Source organism: Telopea speciosissima, chromosome 5 (genome assembly GCF_018873765.1).
Source record: "Telopea speciosissima isolate NSW1024214 ecotype Mountain lineage chromosome 5, Tspe_v1, whole genome shotgun sequence".
NCBI classification, from domain to species: Eukaryota; Viridiplantae; Streptophyta; class Magnoliopsida; order Proteales; family Proteaceae; genus Telopea; species Telopea speciosissima.
Window position 1 is genome coordinate 54,092,491 of NC_057920.1, and position 13,434 is coordinate 54,105,924.

The following is a 13,434-nucleotide window of genomic DNA, read 5'->3' on the forward strand; positions in this document are numbered from 1 at the left end:
TGATGTAGGGAAAAAAGTTATTGTTTTCTAGTTTTTTATGGACAGATAGAGCTTCACGCAAAGAGCAGCAACTGTAGCAGATCCCTCTCCATCTACCACCCTTCAACTTCTCGCCATAGGATTCTCTCTTTACTATTGTTTTTTATTGTTGGGAATTTCTCTATTTCTTGTGTTTTAGGACAAAAAGACTCCTGTAACTAAAATTTAATATGCTATTTTGCATAATAGACAAGTATTTTCTTGGTTTAGAGATAAATGTGTGTCTTTTCAGTCTTTGTGTTAAATACAGTTTCCAAATTTATAAATAGTCATTGAGACAAGATTGTTAGTAGCCATCATCGAATTTTATGAAGTATGGCACTGATGTTTACTCTTTCTCTTCCTTCTTTGAAGCCCTTTGCAAGGTTCCAGCACAAAAACCAAGATTCCTTAATTAGCACTATGCTTGTGCTGATTACATTGTCCCATAATGTTTCCCCACTGCAAAAATAAGGTATGGAGGTAACCCCCATGGAGATATACAAAGAACAGTGGCCTTAGATGCAGTACAATCTAATACTATTTTAACCATCTGCATGTCTACTTAATAATAACATGGAGCAAAATAAAAAGGGTGTAACAAGTGCACGAGACTCCCGTCACTGCAGGGTCTGGGAGGGTCATAATGTACGCAGCCTTACCCCCGCTTCGCGGAGAGGCTGTTTCCAGAGACTCAAACCTGTGACCACTTAGTCACAATGGGAACCCTTACCATTGCACCAAGGTCCACCCTCGAGGCGACTTAATAACATGGAGGAAAATAAGGGAAAATAATATTTAGACAAGTAAAAAAGGGCATCTGCAGTGTACAAGGCTCCCACCACTGCGGGGTCAAGGGAGGGTCATAGTGTACGCAGCCTTACACCTGCTTCACGTAGAGGCTGTTTCCTGAGACTCAAACCCGTGACCACTTGGTCTCAATAGAGCAACCTTACCGTTGCACCAAGGTCCACCCTCAATATTTGGACAAGTGATGGATATATTTGGATAATTGAAGGATTAGTGCATTAATAACAGTCATCTTAAAATGAGGATGTTTTTTCAAAGAGGTCAGTCTTTGAAGGATGGAGGGAGTACCAACGTGAATAGATACGGATAGGAAATGGGGGGAAAATAACTCTAATAAATTGAGATATTTCTTAATACATTTTTCCCCCCAAAAAAAAAAAAAAAAAACAACTATCATTGCCATAGCACATGTATCGAATTAATAAGATCTCTGCACTATGGATTTAGCTTTTGTTGTGTACAATATTAAGAATAAATTGTCATGGATTATCAGGCACATCTTCTCTAAAATATTGGTCATGTCTAAGATGTTTCGAGTATTACGACATTCATGATGACAAAGACTTCATCTTCATACATCTCATAGTGGTTCCATTTCATTTTTATTTTATTTTATTTTCAATGTTCTAGCTTATAGAGCTAATAGGCGTCAATTTTACAAAGTTAGTGGATGTATACATTATAGAGCCAACAAATTTCACTCCCAAGGTTAGTAATGTTCTGCTCCATGAAGTTTCGAGTGTAAACATTAATCTTGTAACAATTCTAACATTTTTGACATTTTAGTCGTAAAAGAAATTTTTACTCCTCGGTTCCAGCTAAAAACCACCTAAAAGGAAAATTTCAGGTAAAATCCACACAAAAAATACAAATTTTACTTAAAAAATATTACTTCACGTGGATTTTACCTGGAAACAAATGAACCCTCTAAAGAACATGCATAGTTGCATCTACCACTATTGTACCCGTCCAAGTACATGTTGATATGCAGCACATATACACAGAGTTAATGTACAGTGGCAGATGTTATATGCATGTGCATGCAATAGTGGAAGAGGCAAAATCATGAATCATTAAGGTGAGAGGTGCATGCAGGAGCCAAAGCCTGTTCAAGCCTACCAAGCAAGGTATAAGGTATGACAAGCTGACTGAAGTGCACTTATATGAGCATGCGTGTGTGTTACAACCACCTATCCCAAAAGCTCGAGCTGTTAAGTAAGGACTCCAACACCCCCTGGCGTTTGCAGGCCCACACACACGCACACACATGGTTCTGCACGTGAAACCATCAAGTGGTAGCACAATTACGGGGCACCAAGGGGAACAAAGCGTAAGGGGCACAACACACAGAACCTGATGAGATATGGTAGGCTGAAACAAATCAACACTTACAGACCTACTGAATACAGGATCTCAGTGTACCAAAATACAGCAGAAACTTTGACAAAATAGAACTGTAGAACGGCATATTTGATGATGGTGAAATCGGGATATCCTAGATGCCTAAGAGGGTGCTTGAGTGGTAAAAATATCAAAGGGATCTAATGGCTGGATGATGAAAAACCAACAAGAACAGAAATAAGCAAGTATAGAAAACAGAAAAATAGCAAGTAGGGAAAACAGATGTAACTCACTATCCAACCATCAGATGAACACCAGATTTGTATTGAATGGAGAGCGAATATAGGAGAGTAGCATAGTTTACTAACAGCCTGAACTGATGGTTAGATTCCTAGAATCTATCAGCTGAAGCTTGAACTAGGTTGCTGTCCAATAGTAGATAGCATACATAAAACAGTGCTGTAAAATTAACTAACAGAATATGATAACGCTTTAACAGCAGTGACAGAAGTAATAACACAATAGAAGGTTAGAAGTCACCTAGGGATGCCCACGATTGGAGTTGAAGTTCTGGAATGCTTTCTGGAATAATGAAAAACAACAACAACCATAACCTTATCCCAACTAAATGGGGTCGGCTACATGGATCCAAAGAGGCTGTGACAGTAATAGAAATAAGAGAGGTAGACGAGAGTAAAAAAGTAAAAAATAAGTAAAAAAGTACAAGGGAGTAAAAGGAAGTAAAAAGATAAAATAAAGTTACTAAAAGAAAAAAGTCTAAGCAGTAGTCAAAGCAGCATCCTAGGAACATCCCCCTATAAGGGGTCGGCTACAAGAGTCCTTGTCTCTATCTGCAGTCATACTAGGGTTGAGCCTTGCTAAATGCATATCCTTTCTTACCACTTCTCCAATAGTCATTTTAGGCCTGCCCCTACCTCTTTTAACTCCTTCAAACTGAATTTGGTCACTCCTCCTTACTGGTGCATCCAGGGGTCTCCCTTGGACATGACCATACCACCTCAAGTGGCTCTCACGGAGCTTGTCCTGGATTGGTGCAACTTCTAATTCGGTTCTAAACTTCTAATACAATCATTTCTTACTTTATCTCTCCTGGTCTTGCCGCACATCCGCCTCAACATCCTCATTTCCGCTACACTCATCTTATCTATATTACTCTTCTTAGTGGCCCAACAATGTGCCCCAATAGGTATCACCACCTATGGCCTACGGTTGGGCATCACCATCCTCCCTCCATGGCTTCACCACCAAGGATGTGATTGAATCACCACAGTTCACCATTCTTAAAGAGCAAGCAATTTTCTCAAACAAAATCGTGGCCTATGGAGGCCCATCCTTTTTCAATTATAAAAGTCAAAACTCCAACACAATAATAATAACTCCCAATAGTGGGGACAAACTTGGCTATCATGCAAGTTTAAAAGGTAACAGACACAAGAAATAGAAACTTCAAAGAAATAGTAACTCCTACTTCCCCCCCCCCCCCAAACAAGGGTGTCTGGACCTTCAGGCCGACTAGTCCCCGGGCATGCGCATACGCTCCTAAACATACGCACTTGGTCAGCACTGGATCCTATGAGAACCATAGAAGTGGTGCTGGCCCCAAGAGGGTAAGGGGAGTCTAACCAAATCTTATGAGAACCATAGTAACTCCTACTAACTCTAGCTATTGACTCAATAGCATTACAAGAAAATAGCAACTAATGAAAATAGAAACTAAAGGTATAAAATCTCAAAGATATTGATAGCTATTGGTAGCTTCTAGCTCTCCCATGCGGACTGTCCATATGGGCCCACAACTAAAGCATGTCATAATCACATATGATCCCATACAGCTGGCCTAAAGGCTGGCTTGACTAAGAACCAGAACTATGAACCACTGTTCATGTGAACAGTATCAAGTGAGCGTATCACGTGAACAGTCTTCTTCCTTGAACTGCATCAGAACCCGTCACACATACCAAGGATCGAACACCCAACCTCCTGGCTTTGATACCATATAACAACCACTTATCCCAAAAGCCCGAGCTGTTGAGTATACGCCACAACAATGTATATCAACACGCAACAACAACAACAACAACTACAACTACTCAGCCTTATCCCAACTAAATGGGGTCGGCTACATGGATCCTTGCTCTCCAATCATCTATATTTGAGGTCATACTTGATACAAGGCCTAAGCTATAGTTGTCAAGGCGCTAGGCAATCCAAGATATTAGAGGTTCTCCCCAAGCGCTTAGGCGCTTAGATGCCTAAACGGCCTAAATCGTGTTCCAGTATTATTTTTTTAATATATCAATTATATGTGTGAAACAATCAAAACACACATTTGGTTTAAGTGTTCTTGGAATTGGTCATTTTCAGGTATACCTAGTCTCACATTTGGTTTATATTGTTCTTAAAAAATATAATGTTATCAATAAGTAGTTAACCTTCTCTCGATTAAAAAAAATATTCTTGTTCTCCAAGAAATTTGATTGATCAAATGATTTTAATTTTACATGAGACTTTTTGTATTAGGTAGAGCACAAAACTAGCTTTCCAAGAAATCCAAGATTGCTTAAATCTGATTTATATTGAAGGAGTTATGTTCTAGTCAAACCTTATTTGGTGTGCGCGAATGTTGTCAAAATCGCTCTGAATGAAAGTATTTTTGTAGATAGCAAAACAAATGAACATTTTAACGCACTTTTGGTTTATAGCAATGTTTACCATATTAAGATTTATGGAATTTTTAGATTTGAGAAAAACCCCAGCATTAGAAAGTTGAAAATTTCACCTACCGCCAAAAATCCAGTTTTTGTTCTTGAACTGGGGAGTTGATTTTTTATCATTTTGGAATTTGATTTTTTAACTAATTTTGTTGGATCAAATAGGGGGGTATTTGCTTATTTATGAATAATATCTTAAGTAAATTAAATAAAAAATTTATTTCATTTACTTAAAATGATATTTGGCATAAATAAGTGTCAGGACCTGGTTCGATACCAATTAAATCAATGCAAGGCGCCCTATCATAAAGCTGCAGCCGCCTAGGCACCTAGAAATCTTCTTGGACGCCTAGGCGACGCCTTGACAACTATGGCCTAAGCTATGCATGTCTTTCCTCACTACTTCTATTAAGGTCATTTTAGGTCCGCCCTTGGCTCTTTTAGTTCATTCAATCTGAATCAAATCACTCCTCCGTACTGGAGCATCTAAAGGCCTCCGTCAAGCATGGCCATGCCATCTCAAACGACTTTCTCGTAGCTTATCATGTATCGGAGCTACTCCCAAACCAGATCTAATATGATCCAAACTAGCTCTAATATGATCATTCTGTACTTTATCCTTCCTAATTTTGCCACTCGTCCATCTCAACATCCTCATCTCCAGTACACTGAGTTTATCTATATGATGCTTCTTAATTGCCCAACATCCCACACCATACATCATGGCCAGTCATATGACTGTCCTATAAAATTTTCCTTTATGTTTTAAAGGAATACGCTGATCACATAGCACTCCAGACGCACCTCTCCACTTCATCCATCCTATTATAATTCTCTGTGAAACATCATCCTCTATATCAACATACAACATAAGGACTATCATAATGTACATCAACACGACAACACAATATATATATATATATATAGATATATATGGGATTGAGTTTTTTGTCCGGAAGCATGTAGCGTACCCTAGCACTCTCTGGGTCTCTCCCTCTCTCTTCCACTAATAAGGGGTAGAGATGTCATTTCATACGGAGGGAGGAGAGAGAGACATAAGGTGGTGCTAGTGTATGCTATAGTCTTGGATAGAGAACATTATCTCTATATATGGGAACAACTTGTCACCAAAGTGGTGAACTAAGAAGTTGTAACCTTCTTTTAATTACCCCTTGTCTTATTCCCAGAAGTTATTTAATGCAGGGGTAAAAAAGGGTTTTAGATAAAGTTGAAAGCCAATTAATGCAGTATTTAATGCAGTTTTTATGTGAAATGATAGAATTTACCCTCATTGAAAAGAGAAGTGTTCTATACTAAATGGGAAAAAAAAGTAAGGTTACAAAAGATTTTCCATATTTATATTTATAAAAGAAAAAAAAATAGCAATCATGCAAACTAAATACAAATAAAAAAGATGGTGTGAAATGAACTATACCAATTAAAATAGTATTACAATAAGATATCATAAGTATACAAAATTGAGACTAATCAGCACCAAATACATAACCAACGTATAAGAAACAAAGCCTGAGTTCTATAGCAAATAATCAATGTGCAAAAACCTAAGCTCAATACCTATGCGGTGCATAACAAAATAGTATGTTCTGTTACATACAAAAAAAAAGGCTCCTAGATGTACAATGTTTGAATGAATAGAGCTTATGCTTTCTTTGCTTGAATAGAGCACCTGAATGCAACAATGTAAAAGCGTCAAAGATCACCAAGGCACACAAATCCACATTCATTTGTGAATTACACAAATCCACATTCATTTGTGAATTAATGCAAGGTGCAAGATGGTAAGACACAAGAGATGCACCTTATGATTGATAAGCAGTGCACATGCCTTGATGACTTTTTAACGTGCATTGGGAGATAAATCATGTCTGCATTCTATATTCTTCTGAGCATATAAATGTGGGCAAGAAAGAGGTAAGAAAGCAAAACATACTATCAAGATCTTTTCTTTTTCCAGATTGAACATCCCTGGTTGGTTTGAACGATGAACTACTTGGATTGGGACGCGATTTATTTGAGCCAGAAAGGTCACTTGTGCTAGGGACAGAAGCGGCTGGCAATTGTGATGAAGTTGCTGATTTCCCAGTTTGTCCTGTTGGCAAGTTACTCTGCAACAAAATTGATAATACAATATCCACATCCGGCGAGGGCCCTGAAGTTTTAAGAACAAGATCATCAGAGATCACTATGGGAAAAAGCTACAATTAAATAGGATATGCAGGGCATAATGCATTGACACTCTCACTCATTTGGAAAAGCTGAAGGTTCTCACTAATCTAAACAACATAAAAAGAAAGACATAAAAATTGAGGAATATGCAAGGATTAAAGGCTACATCTTAAATTTTGAGCATTATGAATTGTAGTTCATGTTTACAGTGGCCATAATGGCTGTCCAACAGATACAATCTAGCTTTCACTCATAAAGCACATCTAATTAGATGAATGTAAAATGTTTTACACAGAATCTCCTTCACAACCACAGTCAATGGTGTAGGGCTGGTTAGAGAAGAGGGAGAAATCTGAGATGGAATCTTAGAGGTGCAGGGAAGGGAGAGAATCACGTAACCACACACACTCACATTGAGCAACCCAATCAAATCTATTCCAAATCTGACTTTTCAATGATGGATTAAAAGGTATAAAGAAACGAAAAATTAAAAGACTCCTAACTAGAATGGAAGACGGAAACTAATCTGCACCCAAACTCTATCTTCGAATCCAATTATAAAACTAAAATAGAGCTCAAAATAACTAGCTTACTATCTCCTACGTATCCTACCCAATGCAACAAGGCCTTATCGCAACTAAATGGGTTCAGCCACATGGATCCTTGCTTTCCAATCAGTTCTCTTTGATGTCATACCCGATACAAGATCTAAGCTATGCATGTCTTTCCTCACCACTTCTTCGACGGTTAATTTAGGCTTGCCCCTAGCTCTATCTCCTATGTATCCTACCCAATGCAAACATAAAAAATAAAAGTATAAAACTATAAAAGACATCAACAACAACAACAAGGCCTCATCCCAACTAAATGGGGTCGGCCACATTGAGCCTTGCTTTCCAATCAGTTCTATTCGATGTCATACCCGATACGAGATATAAGCTATACATGCCTTTTCTCACCACTTCTCCGATGGTTAATTTAGACCTGCCCCAAGCTCCTTTTTTTTTTTTTTTTTTTAACCCGAACTTATCTGGGACCTGGGGCAGCCCCTATCTTTTATTCAAATCCAATAAAAAATCAGAGAATACAAGAGGGGGACATACCGCCTTACCTCAGCCCAATGCTTACCGTACTCTCAGCCCTCAGATGGGGAAATCCCACTCCCTTTACAAAAGAAACTGCACATTAAAACCTAAAGCAAGGCATTCCTGCCTTGTCCTCTCGAATGATGCCTGCAAAGTTCCCACCTGGCAACCTGCCCTGAAGGTACATGATCGAGGAGCCCAAATCACAGGCATGATTAGCCATCCAATCCGCTGCTCTGTTGCTTTCACGAAACACAAAGGCCACTTGAGCGTGTGTCGTGGTGATCAGCTCCAAAGCTTCATTAAACCAGTACCAACCCTTCCAAAGAATGCACTTCTTTTGAGTTACCATTCTAACTGTGTTGGCTGAATCCGAGTTAACCACCACCTCTATCAAATGGAGATCCTGGCACAGCCGCAACCCATCTCTCAAGGCTCTGAGCTCTGCTAAAGAGTTAGTGCAGTCACCGTAAAAATTAGCAAACGCTACCAGCACCTCTCCATTCCTGTCCCTGATCACTCCCCCTCCTCCTCCCCGGCCGGGGTTTCCTTTGCAAGCACCATCCACATTCAGCTTAACCGACCGTATGGGGGGGTACCAGTAGATGGGACGTGGGAATTTCAGCTTCACTGGAGGGGCCAAAATGCCGAACCATTGCAATATTAAATCGTTCCTGACTGCCCCTGCCTCCCAATTTTGGTAGGCAAGCTCACCTCCTTGACCCAGCTTCTAACACGCTCAATAATCGTTCTTACAGCACGCCGCCTCTCCCCGCGTCTCCTATTGTTCCTCTCCTTCCATAGCTGCCAACATATCAAAGCAGGCATAATCCCTATTATAAAATCACTGAGGCTTCCACATCCTGCTGCCTCATGCCACAGCCCCACCTGACTCCTAACATCTTGAGAGGGGAGGAAAGGGATGTCCAGAAGCCTAGAAAAGAAGAGCCAGACCTTTACCGCCACTACACCCGCACCAAGGACATGATCTGTCGTTTCCCTCCTTGGCTGGCCGCAACAATTGCACCTGGATGCTAGGGGGATACCCAGTGCCATGAGGGAGTCATCCGTGGGGATCCTACCTGTGAGGAGTTGCCAAGAGAAGAACGCCATTTTAGTGGGCAGCACTAGATTCCATATCCATTTGGCGAAGGGAACCCTAGGAAAACCCTGCCGGATCTCCTGCCAAACCGACCTAGTAGAGAAGCACCCGTCACTGGCCGGGGACCAAACCATTACATCCTCCCTGTCAGAGAGCACAAAATTCCCCCGGACAACGCTGTTTCGAACAATGTCAGAATCAATGCTGCCAATAATGTCCTCCCTCCAGTTCCCTTCCTCGTCCAGCGCATCCTTCACACACAGCTCCAAGTCAACCAGCATGGCGTTATCAACGAAATCAATCAAGGGTCCTACTCCCACCCAGTTATCAAGCCAAAAGAGCACCTTGCCCTCCCCTAGCAGCCACCTGGATCTATCCAACATGAACCCCTTGAGCACCAACACATTACGCCAAGTTTTGGAACCAGTTCTTTGTAGTCCTACAAGCGCCGGATGCAAGCTTTTAAAATATTTGGCCCTGAAGAACCTGCCCCATAGCGACTGTTCTATCACAGCTTTCCACAAGCCTTTAAGTCTAAGGGAGAGGCCCACCTCCTCCAGCAGCCGAATTCCAAGCCCTCCTTCCTCTTGGGGCTTGCACACCTTTTGCCAATTAACCCAGTGTCCGCGATTGCCCCATTCAGAGCTGCCCCAAAGAAAGCTGGCCAAGATCCCATAGATCTTTCGAATGACCGCCTTAGGGGGATCAAGGGTGGAGAGGACATGAATAAGCATTGAAGCAAGCACATGCCGAAGCAACGTAACTCTCCCCCCTGCCGACAAAAGCCTCCTTTTCCAGCCTGCCACTCTGCTCCTGATTTTCTCCACTAGCCCATCAAAGAAACAAATTTTAAGCCTACCTGAATAGAGGGGCGCCCCCAAGTACGTGATGGGAAGAGTCGTCCTAGGGAAACCAGTAACCATGCCCACCATCCTAGCTGCTGCCGCCGTGTCCCTATCCCCCACCACAAAGCAACTCTTCTGCCTGTTAACAAGCTGCCCTGAGAAGCCTTCATATCTTCCAATGAACCCCATTATGTGCCTGAGAGACCTCTTCAACCCGCGGGAGAAGATAATGGTGTCGTCCGCGAATAGACTGTGAGACACCCCAAGACACCCTCTCGGGAGCCTGTAGAAGGCTGCATGTCCCTCCATAAAAAGCCCTTTCAAACCCCTACTCAACACCTCTTCTGCCAGGATAAACAGAGCTGGGGAGAGGGGGTCTCCCTGCCGTACCCCCTTGGAAGACTTAAAGAACCCAGACTGCCTTCCTCCCATTACAATAGAGAATCAGATATTCTCCATAGTTTTCCTTATAAGCGCTATCCAGTCATTCCCAAAGCCAAAGCGGGTGAGGACCAACCACAAGAATTCCCACTCAAGGCGATCGTAAGCCTTAGCCATATCCAACTTGAGAATCACATTGCCACCCCTCGTCTTGCGATTTAGATCTTGAGCTACCTCCTGAACCATGGCTATATTATCATGAATGCTTCTGCCTTGCACAAAAGCCCCCTGTTCTTCTGCCACTAATGAGGGAAGAAGCCCTGCCAACCTTGTTGTCATAATTTTTGCTAGGATCTTGTAGGCGAAGTTACAGAGGCTAATCGGCCGAAAATCCGCCATTGACTCAGGGTTGCCTTTCTTTGGAATCAAAACTAGATTGGCCGAAGTAAAGCTTCTAGGGAGAGCACCCCCCCTAAAGAAATCCTTCACTGCTTCCCAGACATCGCCTCCTACTACCTCCCAACAGGCTGTGAAAAAAACCCCTGAGAAACCATCCGGCCCTGGCGCACTGTCCCCTGATAAAGAAAAAACCGCAGCTCACACCTCCTCCTCCGTGGGTATCTGCATCAGAGAGGTATTATCAGCATCGGTCACCACCCTGGGAATCAGCTCCAACAAGCCCTCATCCACCACGCATCCCTGTGTCTCATAGATCCCTGAGAAGTGTCGTACGGCCTTCGACTGGATCTCCTCTATGTCCGTAGTCCACTCTCCATCACTGTCTCTGATCTTGCTGATGCCAGCCGCCCTCCTCCTAAAATTCACCATGGCGTGAAAGAACTTCGTGTTCCGGTCCCCCTCTTTGAGCCAAGTGACCCTCGACTTCTGCCTCTAAAAAATCTCCTCTTGCAATAGAACTCCCTGCCCCAAGCTCTTTTAGCACCTTCAATCTGAATTAAATCACTCCTCCGTACTGGCGTGTCCCAAGGCCTTCGTTGAACATGGACGTGCCATCGCAAACAACTCTCATGTAGGTTATCATGAATCGGAGCTACACCCAACTCAGTTCTAATATGGTCATTCCTTACTTTATCCTTCCTAGTCTTGCCACACATCCATCTCAACATCCTCATCTCCGCTACACTTAGCTTATCTATACGAAGCTTCTTAACTGACCAACATTCCATACTATACATAATAGCCGGTCGAATGACCGTCTTATAAAATTAGCCTTAAGGCTTTAAAGGAATACATCGATCACACAGCACTCCGAACGCACCTCTCCACTTTAACCATCCTATTTTAATCCTCTGGGCAACATCATCCTCTATATCACCTTTTTACTTACGATTGAGCCCAGGAATCTAAAATAATCACTTTATGGGATCTCCCTCCCATTAATATTCACCACCTCATCAACTGTCCTAGTGTGGCTAAAGTTACTATCCATATATTCTGTCTTTCTTATACTTATTTGAAGACCTTTTGATTCCAAGGATCTCCATAACTCCAACTTGGCGTTAATACATGCTTTTGTCTCATCCACCAACACAATATCATGAGCAAAAAGCATACACCAAGGAACCTCATCTTGTATACCTCTGGTTAAATCATCTTGATAAGCGCAAACAGGTAAGGGCTTAAAGCTGATCCTTGGTGTAAACCCATTGTAATTGGGAATTCACTACCTTGACCCCTTGATGCAGACCCTAGCCTCCTCGAATTGAAGAAGCCACCCTAAGCCTAGGGTTTTAGTAGGAGCCTTAGTTTAGTTTATTTCAGTTCTATACTTAGTTTTTATTTTGTGTTTTTAATTGAACCGGTTTAAATTGGTTGCATCCAATTGGTTCAATTGGTCTAATTTAAGTGAAGTGCTCCAATTGGCACCGGGAATCTTCTTTTATTTCAAGTAGTTTAAGTTGTTTTAAGTCATTAGGGTCAATTGAGTCTTTTTATACCTTTTAAATTGTTTTATGTCACTTAATTGTTCCTCTCCACGATTTTGGATGGAGATTAGAGTTGTAATAGTTCTAGGAATTAGGCCTTTGGCCTCCTATTTAATAATAGATCGTGGGAGAGGCTCCCCCACCAATTACGTTTAAAAAAAATCAACTTTTGCTGCTGGCCATGGCTGCTACTGCTTCTCTCTTCTGAGAATTGTCTTGTGAGTCATATCAAGATCCCTTGTGAGTCATATCAAGGTTGAGGGCTGGTGGATTCGAGCGACTCCCTGCATCTTGTAGATCGGGAGGTCCTTCGTCTTCTTCAATCAAGCTTCCTCAACTTGCTGCTACTGCCGATCTGTAGATCCGGTGAGTTGTTTGTTAATTTAGTTATTCACTTATTCCCTTCTTCCCCTAATCTTCTACAGCCAACTCTAACACCCCCTTTTTTTATTTTATTTGAGTTCCGTAACCCTGAATCACTCACAGCCCCATTCCCCCATCAATTCCATCGATTCCCCCAAAACTCTAATCCATCTAAAATCTGTCCAGCCATAACTAACCATCAGAACCAGCCCCAAACCTGGTCGATCTACCCTCTCACTGTCCCCTATACTTGATCCAAAACCCTGCCCTAAATTCCTATTAGAAACCCTAAATTCAGCCTATTTCCTAATTCCTTAAACCCGAAACCCTAACCCTAATTCTGCAGATTTTTCAAACTTAACCAAATCCAATTATTTTTATCCCATAATAACCCCCTAGACCTGCATATTAAAGTCATATAAGACTCATTCCCAAATTCCCATCCTAAACCCTAGAATTAACCTAAATCCTAGTGCTGTCCATTCGAACCAGCAACCCCTTTTTGCTATTGATCCTGTTATCTGGCTCCTAGTAGGTCTCCTACCTATCTAGGACTACATTACCCCCTACAATCCTTACGCTGTCACCATACCATCGTACATGTCTTTAATTATGTCCACATAT

The 13,434-nt window shown here is 41.7% G+C and overlaps 1 protein-coding gene across 5 annotated transcripts in view; it reads right to left on the minus strand.

Moving 5' to 3' along the window:
* Window positions 1-13,434, minus strand: part of LOC122661456 (cleavage stimulation factor subunit 77) — a 171,267-nt gene that overhangs the window by 24,257 nt on the left and 133,576 nt on the right. For 4 of the 5 annotated variants that reach the window (XR_006332890.1, XM_043856843.1, XM_043856842.1 and 1 more), the window contains exon 22: window positions 6,853-7,071. Coding sequence is in view for 4 of the 5 variants with exons in the window: in XM_043856843.1 (XP_043712778.1) it covers window positions 6,853-7,071 (219 nt within the window). In the remaining variant the exon portion in view is untranslated. The remainder of the gene's footprint in view (window positions 1-6,852; window positions 7,072-13,434) is intronic. The other variant, XM_043856845.1, reaches the window with a different exon arrangement.